The sequence below is a fragment of the Arvicola amphibius genome, chromosome 6 (genome assembly GCF_903992535.2).
Source record: "Arvicola amphibius chromosome 6, mArvAmp1.2, whole genome shotgun sequence".
In the NCBI taxonomy this organism is placed as follows: domain Eukaryota; kingdom Metazoa; phylum Chordata; class Mammalia; order Rodentia; family Cricetidae; genus Arvicola; species Arvicola amphibius.
The window spans coordinates 113426498-113441669 of NC_052052.2; the positions used below are offsets into that span (position 1 = coordinate 113426498).

At 37.5% G+C, this 15172-nt stretch overlaps 1 protein-coding gene across 4 annotated transcripts in view; it reads left to right on the forward strand.

Annotated features, from left to right (window-relative positions):
* Dip2c (disco interacting protein 2 homolog C) overlaps positions 1-15172 on the forward strand; it is a 373272-nt gene that overhangs the window by 330203 nt on the left and 27897 nt on the right. For all 4 annotated transcript variants that reach the window (XM_038334504.1, XM_038334505.1, XM_038334506.1 and 1 more), the window contains 2 exons: positions 10142-10310; positions 12789-12959. In XM_038334504.1, the coding sequence (XP_038190432.1) occupies positions 10142-10310; positions 12789-12959 (340 nt within the window). The remainder of the gene's footprint in view (positions 1-10141; positions 10311-12788; positions 12960-15172) is intronic.

Sequence of the window (15172 nt, forward strand, 5' to 3'; positions counted from 1 at the left end):
TGACCTGAATTTAAATCTCCAGCACCTACATAAAAAGCTTGTCATGGGTATGTGTGTCTAACCCTGGAATTAGTGCATGGAGAGGAATGAATTCCACAACCTCATTAGCTATTCTGTCTAGGTAAAAATGTCAACTTCCATCCAGTTCAGTGAGAGAGCTTTGAGAAAAGCAGTAAGGCAGAGAGTGGTAGAGGAAGACATCTAATACTTTGCTGTAAATTTGACATGAGTGTGCACATACACACACCTGCACATTTCCATCCATGTACCACATGTCCACATGCATGTGCGTGTACACACACACACACACACACACACGGGGGGGGGGAGGTATGAATGTCCTCTGTTCATGAATGAAAGTATCTTACGCATTCCTCAGCTCTCTTTGAAAGGACCTGAGAACAGCTATACTCTAGTAGCAGTTAGCACAGCTTTTAACCCCATTTCACCTTTTAAATAACTCATTCCTATAAAATGCACTTAAACCTCTTTCAAGAAACAGCTTACTTCCAAGCTGAGATGAAGTATGTGCAAAATAACCCTGAAATATTATTAAGGAACCAACCAAAGATTTGTGAGGTCATGTGAAAGTGAGAGATATTTTGAAAGGGCCCCCTCTGGGAGAACTGGGGACAAATTGTGCACCAAAATAACAGTTGTAACAGATAACATTTTAAGTCAAATAGGAAACTCTCCAATTACTGAGATTTAATAAGGTGAGCAAATTGAAAAGTTGGTGAATAAGAATTTATAAAATAGTTTCCCACAAAACAGGTATTCATTACAAAGGGCAAAAAAGAAGTTTCACAGTCAAGAATCCTCAGGGAAGGAATCAGAGGGATTGTCGTCAGCAGCAGTGGGTGAAGTCCTGCTTTACATAATGTGCTGCACAAGGAAAGCAGCTTCATTCTTGCCAAAGCTGATCAACCTTACCCAATCCTGTGGAAACATCAGGCACCTATGGAACACAAATGCCTTCATCTTTACAAGTTATGGTGTCTTGAGAGTAAACAAACCTTTAAGGTTCATCTGCTTTAGGCAGAAAGAACCTAAGAGAGGACAGTGTAAGTGATGTGGGAATCTGAGCTAGATCCCTCACTGCAAAACTTGTAATCAGGACAGCTGGTGAAGCTGAATAAGCTATGAGTTTGCATGGAAGAAATGTATCTGTTTTCAGATTTTGACAGTTTAATTGGTTTATGGAGGAAATTATTCTTGGTTGCTGGAAACCCTCCCATACTTCCTTCCCTGTTGATATTACTTGAGGTTTATAAGGCATGAGGTTTGTAACTCAATATCAAATTAAGTAAAGGAAAATGGTATATTGACTGTATTTCACACCTGTCTATGACTTAGTGGCTGTTTGAAAGTTAAGAAAAATGTAAATATAAATGGAATATCTATCTATAGATGGATATATAGAAATATTTATCCTAAAACAACTTTCAGTCATGGAATTGAATATTATAGTGAAATTAATTGGTAAATTGAATTTGATAAATTGATAAATGATAAATCCATTGATAAATTGGAATTGTTTTAAATATTTTCTAAAGTTATACATATTGTATCAGAGTGTATATAGAGAGTTGCTGGGATGAAGCTCAGTGGAAGAGGACTCGACCAGAATAAAAGCCCTCAGGTTACTGTACCTACTCAAAAAAGTATATCAGATGCTCATATTTATGAGTTAGAATATTTAATTAAAATATTAATTTTACTAGAATGGATCTGTTGATTGAGTATAATCTCCTCCAACCCTTAGCAGTCTTTTTTGTAGAAATGGAGAAAGCTGATCCTGGAAACAATGCTAAGGACTCCTAGTAGCCAACATGATCTTGTAATAGAATAGAGAAGATGTGGAATATGATCATAGTACAGTGGTACTTGTGTATGAAGATGTTATAATGAAGCACTTTATTTTGCATGATAGCTAAAAATAAAAAGGTAGCATACCATATCTTGTACTGGGAGGGGGCTGCTTGTTCATCCCGGCCACTCAGAACCAAAATAACCAAACAGAAATTATATTAAAACACTGCTTGGTTCATTAGCTCTAGCTTCTTGTTGGCTAACTCTTATATTAATTTATCCCATTTCTATTAATCTGTATATGGCCACGTGGGAGTGGTTTACCCGCAAAGATTTGGCATGTCTGACTCTAGCAGGTCCATGGCGTCTCTCTGACTCTGCCTTCTTCCTCCCAGCATTCCATTTAGTTTTCCCTGCCTACCTAAGTTCTGCCCTATCAACAGGCCAAGGCAGTTTCTTTATTCATTAGTGGTGATCACAGCACACAGAGGGAACTCCCACATCAATACCTCTCTTTGCTTTTGATTTTTTGTTTGTTTGTTTTGTTTGTTTGTTTGTTTATTATTTACACAACACTCTGTCCGCTTGCATGCCTGCAGGCCAGAAGAGGGCACCAGACCCCACCACAGATGGCTGTGAGCCACCATGTGGTCGCTGGGAATCGAACTCAGGACCCTTGAAAGAGCAGGCAACGCTCCCAACCTCTGAGCCATCTCTCCAGCCCCTGTTTGTTTTGTTTTGAGTCAGATTTTCTCTATATAAAAGTCCTGGCTGTTCTGGAACTAGCTCTGTAGACCAGGCTTTGAATTCACAGAGATCCTTCTGCCTCTGCTTCCCAAGTGCTGGGAGTAAAGGCATGTGATACCACTGCCTGGCATCATACCATACTTCTTGATTTTACAATTTAGAGCAAAACTGCAATAATGAAAAAAACTAGACAGTGGCCTAGAGATGAATGTAGAGGTTGAGAGTTGGTTGGGTGAGTGGGTGCGTAAATAAATACAAAATAGAAATAGATAATCAATGAGAAAGAATTGAGGATCCAGAAATAAACTTGCATTTACAATCAATTGGGTTTTAAACCTGAGTACCAATGAATTCAGTAAGAAGATAGACTCTTTAATAAGTAATATTGAGAAAAATTGGCCTTTCATAAGCAAATTAGTTTTTTATAATCCTTACATAACAGACATAAGTGAATCTTAATTATTTTGTTTGGTTAATTTCTTTTTTGCTTTTTGAGATAGGGTCTTGCTTTTGGTCCAGACTGTTATGCCCGAGTCATGAGCTCCCCAGAGACCACCAGGTATCCAAGTTCATATGCAAAGCAAAGAGCCTTTATAGCAACCTTGAGCTTAGGCTTTCTGTACATTCTGACAAGTGGTTGGATCAGGGAGAACCTTGAGCTCCATTATGGCAGGGTTTTTAAGGGGTAAAGGATGTGGGGGGTAGGGAAATTCTGGATTCAGATGTGGCTTCAACTCCTGTTTGGTCAGGAGTGGGGCAACAAAAGTCTTGTCAAACAGGGATTGGTACTGTCATTGCTGAAAGAAAATTGGCAACCAGTATACAAGTTAGGTAAGCTATCTTTAACAGTCAAGAACATCTGGTACTTGTTTGTCTCAATTTTAATTGGTCCCCTGCAGTGTACAGTTTGTGGTTTTCCTAGTTATTTATTGGTTAGCGTGATCCCAGTATTGTTAGCCTGTAGCCTGTCGTGGCTGCACTAATGTTAAGTTAGGCCTTCACACAGACTAGACATCTTCCTGCTTCAACCACCAAATATTGCAGGCATATACGGATGGGGATCATAAATATTCATGTAAGAGCAAAAAGTCTAAACATTTTAGAGGAAAACAGATTAAATCTTCATAGTATGGAGGTAGTCAGATAAATATTATTAAATACTATGCCAAATGCATGATACATTAGACTTCAACAAACCTAAAGCTTTTGCATATCAAAAGACACAGTTGTGAAGTTTTTGCCTTGTTAAAAAAAAACTGCAGTCTGGGAAGCATATTTGTAAATTATCTCATGTAGACCTTTAAGCGACTTTATTAAACTCTCAAAAACTTAAAATGAGACAAACAATATTTAAATATGGACATGATCCTTCATAGGTACTATACCAAAAGAATGCATGTAGAAAGGCCAGTATGTACATTTAAAAGATGTTTAGCATTAATTAGGAAAATGCAAGTTAAAACTGCAGTGACATATACTTTATACACACTAAACATATATAAGCCAAAGGCAAGGGTGGGGCACCAAACTCATGTTTTTCTGACTTAAGATTTATATTATAAAGTGACATAACTACTAGTATGGGAAATTGCAATTCTCATATATTCTTGATGGAAATGTAAGCCGGGGATCACAGTTTATCACTGTGTAAATGTTGGACGTGAATGTGCCCTGTGATCAAGCAGCTCCATTGTTAGGGATCTACCAGGAGATGGGAAAGCTGACAATCCACAGAAAGACAAGAGCTTTAATCAAAACCTAGACACCCCTCTGCCTGAGTGAACCATGGTGTAGATGGCCTTCAGAAGCATTAAGGTTAAGGAATGCCCAATAAAGAGTCCATATACTACATGATTAAATTGTATGAAATCATAGAAATAATATATTCATAGCCATAAAATAGTTGGCTGGGCAAGGTTTAGAGGCAGAGTTGCCTACACATGGATATAAGGATGGCTTTTAGAGTAATGTGAATTGTGAATGGTCCACAGAGCACTGTGGCGACAGCTGTATGACTCACCAGAGTTACTGAGGAGCATTTCGTTCCATGTTTAATTAACATGGGTAAGTTTTGTGTTAGGCAAAGCATACACAAATTAAGCTGGTTTATGGATTGGTTGTTTGGTTGGTCGTTTTATTTTTTTTTTAAAGTTTTCATACAATACATTCTGATTACCCTTCTTCCCTTACCCCTACCCCCAAACCTCCCAGATTCTCCTTACCTCCCTACCCACCCAACTTTATACTCTCTTTATCTTTCAAAAAACAAACCAAAACCACAAAACAAACATTAAAAGCATAACAGAAAAACAGAAACCAAAATATGTAAGCAGAAGACCAGTAAGATCCCCCCAAAAAATGAAAGAAAAAAAGAAAAGCCCAAACACAACAAAATGAGACAGAAAGTCTAAAAAACTACCCTTGAGTTCATTTTGTTGTGGTTAACTACTCCTGGGCAGGGGGCCTGCCCTGAAGTGCGGTTAGTTTACCAAGTGAGACTCCACTGAGGAAAACTCATTTCTCCTTTGCCAGCAGGTATCAATTATAGATAGCTTCTTGGTTGGGGGTGTTTATTTATTTTGAGACAGTCTTGCTGTAGATCATGCCAGACTCAAAATTTAGGAGATCTTTGTCTCCTTGGTGCTGAGATTACATGCTGTGCCACTACACCTGGCTGCAGCTTTCTAAAGAAGAAAGTTTGCCTTTGGGATACCTGACATAGAGTGTAGCCCACACATCTCTTCACCACAGACCTGCTAATTACAGAAGCTCAGCCTAGGAGTATCCTGGGAGAGTATGTGGTTGTATTATTGAGAGCCAGAGATGGTGCAGTTGTCACCTGTTTGTATATGGGTTGTCAGGTTAGTAATCTGAAGTCACTTAACTGCTAATAATACAAATTAATATTATAAACAAAAATGTCTTTTTCATTATTTGAAGCTTAGCTCTAACCTTGAATATATATCAAGTTTCAGAAAATCTTATAAAATATTTTGTTCTGTATTGGTAACCTGATCCTAAGTAGGTTGATCTTGGCCATATGAGTATTTATTTATAATCAGTTCTCAGAAAAATCAGTATGCTTAAAAATAGTTGGATCAGAATTTTCTGTATGGTTTGATAAGGGCAAATCCAAAACTCATGAGTCAGGACAGAGGACTCACAGTAGGGCAATGGTTGCGATATTCCACAGCAGCACTGTGTTGACAACTTGGCAATTACTAAATGTCGTTTTATTCTGTGGTACAATCCTGCTTTGTTATGTACATGTTTTTGTGTATTGTCATCTGAATTCTGTCAATGCCTCAGTGTATCTATCTGTGATGTATGTATGTATGTATCCTGTGTGTGTTGGCTATACGGATTTTTTTCTTACTTTTGATTTATCTGGGATGCTAAAGAGGTCAGTCAATCTGTGTATAATTTTCAGTAATGTGCTTGAAATTTGATGGCCCTGAATTCACATTCTGGAACCAAGGTTTTTGTGTGCTAAAACTCAGACCAAACAGTTCTGATGTATATTTTTGAGAAATTGAGTTGTAGGTTATTTGTATTTAATGTTCTTCAATTTGGAATTCCTTATATTAGCATTTTCAAAATTAAAATTGGGAAGTATGGATATGGTAGATTGACAGAATTAAGAGGAAAATCATTATAAGATTATACTCCTCAGTTTTTATTCCCGAAGACATTGGGCTCAAATGTCATTAAGCTTGTTTGGTGGTACTGAAAAGTCCTTAATGTGAAGGAGTAGCTGTTTAAATCTCAACTTCAATAAAAAAAACCTCTAAGAATATCTAATTAAGCTAGCATTGTGAACCTTGAATCATGAATGGGCTGAATATTCAGCATTTAATATTAACAGAAAACACCATGTTCCTTTGCTTCTCAGGATAGAAAGACACATAATACTTCTTCGTGGGTAATTATGATTTGGGGGATGTATAATGTAGGCTTGTTAGAGCTTAGGCTTTTGCTGGTGTATGATCCTTGGCCTTGAGGTAGTTCTTTTAATATCCATAAAACCGAGGTAAATTTTCCATTTATTATGATTTCTGCTCAGTGCTACCTTATGGCTTCTAATTGGAGATAACACATTAGCTAATGAGTAGGGCTCTAATTACAACTCACAACTAGTTAGAGTTTGTAAGCTCATCCTGATGTGCCAGCAAGCCCAACTGGAAATGGGCCTTCCTGGTAGCAAATTGAATCTTAAGTTCCAGTAGAATCAGTCTAGTTGGGAATGCCCTGAGCATTGTGGGAAAGGCTGCACATTTTTAGGAAAAAGGCTAGGATGATGAGGTCATCATGCAAACCTCTCAAGCCAAGGAGGGAGAGAGGTGGGTGTCTGTTTTAGCTGTGGTGTACTCTGGAAATGTTACCCAGTCTTCAAAAATTGTTAATGGGGTTGGAGTGAAGGGTCAGTAGTTAAGGCACATACTGCTCTTGTAGTGGACCCAATTCTCTTTTCCAGCACCCATACCAGGCAGTTCACAACTGCCTATAACTCCAATCCTACAAGGATATGATGCCTCTGGCCTCCTCAGGCACTGCTGCACATACGTGCATCTGTGCACACATACATTTAATTAAACATAGAATATATTTTAATGTACATGGAGCTGAATGAGAAGAGGAGGCATAAATTAATACCTTAAATGCATTGCGAGAGCTAAGTAGACATTTGCTTTGCTGTCAGATCTGAAGTAAGTTTCTTAAAAGGTTAATTGGAGAAATATATGGATATACTTTGAAAGAAACAAATGATTTGTTGGAAGGCTCATCTTATGTTAGCTTTTGGAACTAGTGGGAAACTGAGTATAAAAAGCTTTGGTTCTGGATAGATGAACATCTGGGTTCAGGTTTGCTCTCAAGAACTAAGCTAACCTCACATTTTATTGAATAGAAAATAACTTGTAACAGATAGCTGTTTGGATAGTATATAAGTCTGCTATGCTTTATAGATACACTTGCATAATGTTATTTGAACTCTGTCAAATAACTTTAATGTAAAGTGATCTTTAGAGATGGGTATGATGGCTCACACCTGAAACCTAATACTTGACAGTCTCTAACAGAAAGGTTACCATAAGTTCAAGACCAGCCTAAACTACAAAGGAAAGCCTTGACTCAATAAAGCCAAACAAAAAATGATACTTAATAAATAGCAAGTCAGTAAAAATATGTCGTCCTATTGGCTATTGGAATTATTTTCATGAGACTTTACTGATCATGATATATTGACTATAAACATTTGCACATTTCCATAGGGAAAGCAAATAGATATCACAGTGAAGTATCATTTCATACTACAGTAGCTGTACTAAAGCAGAGAATACTAAGTGCTGGCAAATGATACAGAGAGACTGGGATATTGTACATCCTAGTAAGAATGCAAAATTAACACAGTCAGTGTAGACCGTAATGTCAACATTTCCCAAAAAGCTAATCACAGCGTTACCCTGTAGTTCAGCCATTATATTCCAGAATATATGCTCAAAAGAATTAAGAAATATTCGAATAGATGTTGGTATAATGTTGTTCCTTACAGCTTCACTCACAGTAGCTGAAAGGTAGATCCCAGTAAAGTATCTATCAGTGGAGAATGTGTAAATACCATGTTATATGTACACCCAGTGAAATAGTATCCAGATGAAACTTGGAAGGAAATTCAGACACACACACATGGCTATGTGTGCAACCTCAAAATCATTATTCTAAGTGAAATAAGCCATACCAAAGAAGACATATTTGCATAATTCCACTTGCAGGGAAATTCTGGAATTGCCAAATTCGCATACAGAAATAGAGAGCAAGAAAAAAGGGAGATGTTAAAATATTTTTATAAGGGTACAGAGCTTCTCTTTGAGTGGAGAAAGGGCTTGGGAATAGATAAGAGTGATGTTTGCACATCCTTGTGAGAACAATAAAGGCTGCTGATATATGGAATTGCTTAAAATGGGAAGTTGAGGCTGCCTGGAGAGATGGCTCAGTGGTTAAGCATTGACTGCTCTTCAAGGAGACCCAGGTTCAATTACTAGCACCCACATAATAGCTCATAACTGTCTGTAATTTCAGTTCCGGGATCTTATACCTTCTTTTGACCTCCAAGGATGCACAGACATACATTCAGGCAAACACTCATATATGTGTGTGTGTGTGTGTGTGTGTGTGTGTGTGTGTGTGTGTGTGTGTATACATACACATATATATGAGTTTTCAGAATGATAAAGTTAATGTCATATGTATTTTTTGCCTTGACAACATTTTAAAAGTCAAGGCAAAAATTAATATACTTAAGGGTGGCAGGGCATGATGGGGTAGAATATGCTCAAAGTACATTCATTATACACTCATGTGGAAATGGTCTTATGGAACCCAGTATACTAAGAATTTTAATTTTTTAAGTTTTTCTTTATTTTGTGTTTATGGGTATTTGCCTCTATACATGTCTCTGCATGACATTTATGCTTGGTACCCATGAAGGCATGAAGATCCCCTAGAACTAAAATTACAGACAACAGTTGTGAACTGCCACATGGTTACTAGGTCCTTTGGAAGACCAACTATTGCTCCTAAATGCTGAGCCACTTCTCCAGCCCCACGATAAGAATTTTTAAAAAGAGAAAAAGAAACAGCCAGTTTAAATGAAAACATAATAATAATTTAAAGTCTGATTTTCTTACTTTGTATGCACCTGATCTCTTCATTCTCAAATTAGGAACTGCATTGAAAAGGTCATAGGAAAGATCGGTGTTTGCTATATTTCTGTTTTACAAAAATAAGTAAAATTTTGAAATGGAGAAATAAAGAGAGAAATGAAAATTTGCCACCAATGCCCTTTTGTTATGCTTCTGCAATGCTTCTCTATGTGAAGGATCCTGTTCAAAGTAAGTTTGTAAGCTCATTGAGTTTCCTTATATTTCTTGAGCCTGCTAGGCCCTCTGCTTAAGGTCTTGAAATTTTAAAATGAGATTGGCCACTTAAAGAAATAGCTTATGCTAGGAAGATTAACACACACATGCATACACACACACACACACACACACACACAGATGTGAGTTTCATCTATGAATTTTTATATAGCTAAAATATCTCTTTAAATCTCAGAATATTTATTTTGGATCTTTTATTATAATCAATATTATTAACAGTTCAAGTTAATTCAAGTGATAAGCAAACATTTAAAATAGAAGTATAAACAAATACTTTATTTTTTAATACACACCAATTACCTAATAATTGATTATGAATTGAAATATATAATCTGTCAATTTCCTAGATATTTTCTCAAGTATAAACATAAAAAAATAAGAATGACTGTCCTTGTCCTTCTGGTTGATGTGTTGGACATAATAGAGTACACATTAAAACTCAGAAGACCATGTGTTTGACTTCATTTGATAGTCCTAATTTTCTTCCTGTGTGGTTTTTTATATCTTTGTACATCTGGCTTTTCTATTACATTTATCTTACATATGATTACATTGCTTGAAGTGGTCCTGTTTCTCAGGATGAATGTTACTCTCTCTCTCCCATCTGCCCTGGGTCCTAGCCCTGATGGCCTATTTTGTCTCTGCAGCGTATACTCGGGGCATCAGTCCATTTTGATTCCACCCTCTGAGCTGGAGACCAACCCTGCCTTGTGGCTTCTTGCTGTGAGTCAGTACAAAGTCCGGGATACCTTCTGTTCTTACTCGGTGATGGAGCTTTGTACCAAGGGGCTGGGCTCACAAACTGAGTCCCTCAAGGTAAGCAGCCCCACTAGGGCCTCAATGCTCACCAGCCCTCAGGCCACTCTGGTCTTGAGAAAAGACACTCGTGCACTGGGTGAAGCCAGCACAAAGAGCTGAAGTGTGATCTGCTTGCAAATTGATTTGGGGGAAAATGAAGTTTTAGGTTTTCCCCTTGAGTAGCTTACCACTGCCACAGATACTAATAAGCAGGACTGTAGTTTATCCTAAATTCCTCCATCAGTGTTCAAGACATGCTAAATTTTTCTCTGTTCCTTGATATTCAAGTAGAAAGTTTTAAATTTATGCATTCATCTTTAGTTTGTTGGAAGGCCTTTATTTGAAGGTCTGTGCTGTAACATCTAATTTTGCAGCTAAGTGAACAGTGTTTTGGTTTTCTCTTTTCTTTTTCTTTTTGATTTGCACTGAGAACAATATTTCCCTCTGTTTAAACTGAGGGCATTTGATAGACATGTTTTCATGGTAAGTTGAATAATCATTATTAAGAGGGAAAATAATGCCAAGATCTGTCTTGATAGTATTCTAGCCTGCTATTCTCTGTCTGTACAGTGTGTCTGGGTCTGCAATTATGGAGGTTATTTATGTTTGTGTGTATACATATAGTGAAGCAGAACATAGTACATTTATCTCCTCTGATTTTTTCCTGTTCAGCCCAGTACAATAAAACAAAATATGAAACTATGATGTTAAACTATGTAAATAAATACAGTTTTTAAAAATTACTTATTTACATAAGGAAGAATTACAGAACGCAGTTATCTCTTAGATCCATTTGTGTTGCATTACATAGTGGCCTGGTGCATTTTCATTAGCTTTTTTGTTGACATTACATAATAATAACTATTACAATTGAGTGATAACCAAGCACTTTACATTTCAGTTCATACTTGCTACAGCTCTGGGAAGCAAAATATGTTACTATCTTCCTTTTAAAGATGAGAAAGTTAAATTCAGAGGAATTAAGCAACCTTTCTACCCACATTCCTACACTTGAAGAATTGTAGAGATAAATTTTGAATTGCTAGTTGGAGTTGCTGTTGTGGCACAGCCTCTTGAACATTCAGAAAATTATTAGTAGTATTCATAGTTTAATTGTTCTTATACAACTTTATACATGTGGTTATAGTTATACAGCAGGTCTTAATGTCAAAATTACCTTGAAATCTGGAAGTGTAGTCCAGAGGTGACACACCTAAAACCCTTGTAGTTTTCTCTTCTGGGGAATGTTTGAGGAACTAGTCTGGGTAATTCCTTTGTCAGCAGCTCTGCTTTTACTCGAGCCAGCATTACTCATCGTGCACTACCACCTTCAGCAGAGGCCCTTTTGTGACTGATCTCCTCTCCCTCAGCCCAGCCTGAGGCACGCTGGCTTTAACTAACCAGTGTTGTATTCAGTTCATTGAATTCCTACTCTCGTGCTTTTCATTGTATAGTTCAGCTTTCTATATTTGTTGCAGAACCTGAGAAAGAATTAATGGTGTGTTTAATGTAGAAATGGAAATGCACCTGATAATGAAAGTTGGTTTCAACTTTTCAAGTCTCATAAGATGTAAATGGAGGCTGGGCGGTCATGGTGCACACCTTTAATCCCAGTACTTGGGCACAGAGGCAGGCAGACCTCTGTGAGTTTGAGGCCAGCCTGGTCTACATAATGAGTTCCAAGACAACAAAGACTACCAAGTGAAACCTATCTCAAAAAAACCAATAAATAAATAAATATATTTTAAAAGATGTAAATGGAGAACTGTCATTAGGAAGTTGTCTAAGCACTTTAGTTTTGCCTTTCTGCTTAAACATATTTCATATGTATATATTTTAAATAAATATAAACATTTAAAAATATGTTTAAACATATTTTCCATTCCTATATGAGTTATTTTTTAAAAATGTGTGTGTATATGTGTACATGCATGTGCAATTGCTTGAACATGCTACATGTTTCCTGGTACCTGTGGAGGCCATAAAAGAGTGTTAGTGCCTTGGAGCTGGAGTTACTGACAGCTGTGAACTGTAAGATGTGGGTGATGGAACTGAACTGGGTCCTCTAGAAGACCTGAAAGCACTCTAACCACTGAGCCATCTTTCCAGCCTCACTGTATGTAAATTCTTGTTAGGTCATTCCCAGAAGAAGAATGCACAGTAATGCTTGCTCTTCCCAAATGAGAGTGCTTGTCTCACCCCTTTCCTTACAATTCTTGTTGTTGCTTCAAACATGTTTTCAGTGACATCTTGACATTTTGAATACCTGTATGGTTTTGTCCTGTGCTTCTGTTGTTTGTTTGTTTGTTTGTTCAGCTGGTTGGTTGGTTTAGTTTTATTGCACTAACCTAGAATGGCTTATAGAACATTTAGATTCGATGGTACTAGATTGAAGAACAATGTTGGAGTCTCATCATTCCTGTGGGATTCTGAGTAAAAGGGTGTCTAGGTTACACATGTTGAACACTTTCTTAGTGTTCCTGCCCTTATTTCCAGGCACGAGGACTGGACTTGTCCCGAGTAAGAACCTGTGTGGTTGTGGCAGAAGAACGTCCCCGAATCGCCCTTACACAGTCTTTCTCAAAGCTCTTTAAGGACTTGGGTCTCCACCCACGGGCTGTTAGCACTTCCTTTGGCTGTAGAGTGAACCTGGCAATTTGCTTACAGGTAAGTTAATTGAAACCAGTAAGTGCTGTGTCAGAAGAGTGAACCTCAATGACAGGTGCACAGTGCAGACCTGTTGAGTGAATTTTCCTTGGGCAGGTGCTTACCTGCATTAGATGCATTTCTTTTCATCACATAGATGTGATTGTTACACACTTGTTTCTTTTTCTGTTTTTAATTGGAGACTGCATGTATAGCCATTATTCACAGCACTTACTCTGCCCTGTCATGCTTTAACATTGACACAAGAGTAGCTCTTGGCCAAAATTAGGCTGTTAGACTTTTATTTCAAAAATTACATACAAGAAAATCATCTGTCTGTGGTTTTCAACCTTGCTTATGCTATGACCCTTTAATACAGTTCCTCATGCTATGGTGATCTTCAACCAAAAAAATTATTTCATTGCTTCTTTATAGCTGTAATCTTGCTACTGTTATGAATCACAATATAAATATCTGATATACAAATATCTGATATGCAACTCTTATGAAAGGGTCATCTGTCTCCCAAAGGAGTCAGGACCCACAGGTTGAGAATTGCTGATCTATGTGGATTCATGTGTAGGCAGTGATTTCTGGAGGGAAAATTTCATTATGTTGAGCAGGTCTGGGAAGTTGCTGCTGCCATAGCAACATAGAAACAAGACTGCATTTCTATGAAATAGCCAGGAGGGAGGCAGCTCTCCAAAAGAAGCCTGGCACTGACCATGGCAAAGGAATTGGTGGTAGTTTTCCTTTTCTTCATTAGTCCACTTCTTGGTTCCCTTCACTATTCTTTTCCTTTTTTGATACACTCACTTGTGAAGGCTTGGAGATGCAAGATTAAGACTGCCAGAAAAGAGTAGATGAGCACCCTCTTTGAGTGCTTCCTGTCTGCACCTAGCAGTCCTCAATGGAGTGCAAGGTGTTCCCTGAGCACACAGCAACAGATGGACTCAGCAGTTGCAGGAGAGCAAGTGACTATTAGTCCCTACCTGTACCTCTCTTCCATTGTACTCACTGTCCCTGCCATTGATACTCCCAAAGAGGGCTGCTGCAGTCTGCTTCCGGGTGAACCTCAGAACGTTCTTGTCCATGTTAGATGCTTGGATTTAGCCGTTATGCAAAGGGGCAAACAAATACACACGGGCACCTCTGAGGAGATCAAAGCAGAAAATAGCTACAAAAAGCTTGTGAAAAATTACTTTGTAAGTGTTCCCTATTGCCTTCTTTCTTCCCTTCAAATTGATTGTATACTGTTTTTTAAAAAAGTGGAAATACTAAGTAAATTCCACTCAAAATCCAAATTCAATCTTCTCCTATTATTGGAAAGTCTTTTTTTATATGAATTTATCTTGTGGTTTTTTTTAGTGTTCAAGTTTTTATATTTTCTCCTATATCAAAATGTGATAAATGTGAAGGGTGGTATGTGTGTGTGTACACAATGGAGTATGCTTTAGCCATAAAGACTAATGAAATTACATCATTTGCAGGACATCTATAAAATTGGAGATCATTATATTAAAATTAAACTAACCAGTTTTACAAAAACAAATATTAAGTATTTCCTCTCATATGTAGAATCTAATTTTGATTTTTCCCTACAAAAAGGGTCATAAAAATAGAATGGAGTCATTTTTGGAGGGAAGAGATAGCAGGAGGGGGAAGGGATCAAGAAGGAGTGAAAGGGGTGAATGTGATAAAGTATATTGTTTGCATGTATGAAAAGGTCAATCTTATTTTGTCCAGATAGCTAGTAACAAAAATGTACAGCTATTGGGTATAAGGAAAGGAACTTCATCTCAAGAAAGAGTACTTAGGTCATATTATTTGACCAGTTTGCTGATGTTCTCCAAGGAAAGAATAAAATCCAATTTTATCTAGAAACAAAATCAATTATTTTCCTATTATCATTTATTGGTTATCATACATGATTAACCATGCTTTGTATTAGAAGTGGGAGGCACAAAAATCTACCTATTACAGGGATGTGCAGCAGTAGCACAATGGGACACCTCTACCTCCTGTTTGTGATGGCACATTATTGAGCAAAACAACCATGAGAGAGGGTGATGGTGGGAGCATGATCTTGACCACAGTAATGCTCACAAATGAGGGGAGGGGAAGCTGAGAAGGGATTCTCCATTAGCATTAATTACTGCAACAGAAAGGAAAGCTCTGTGGCTCTTTACAAAACTGAAAATTTTCAGATAAAGGCATGCAGTGAATGTACTTAT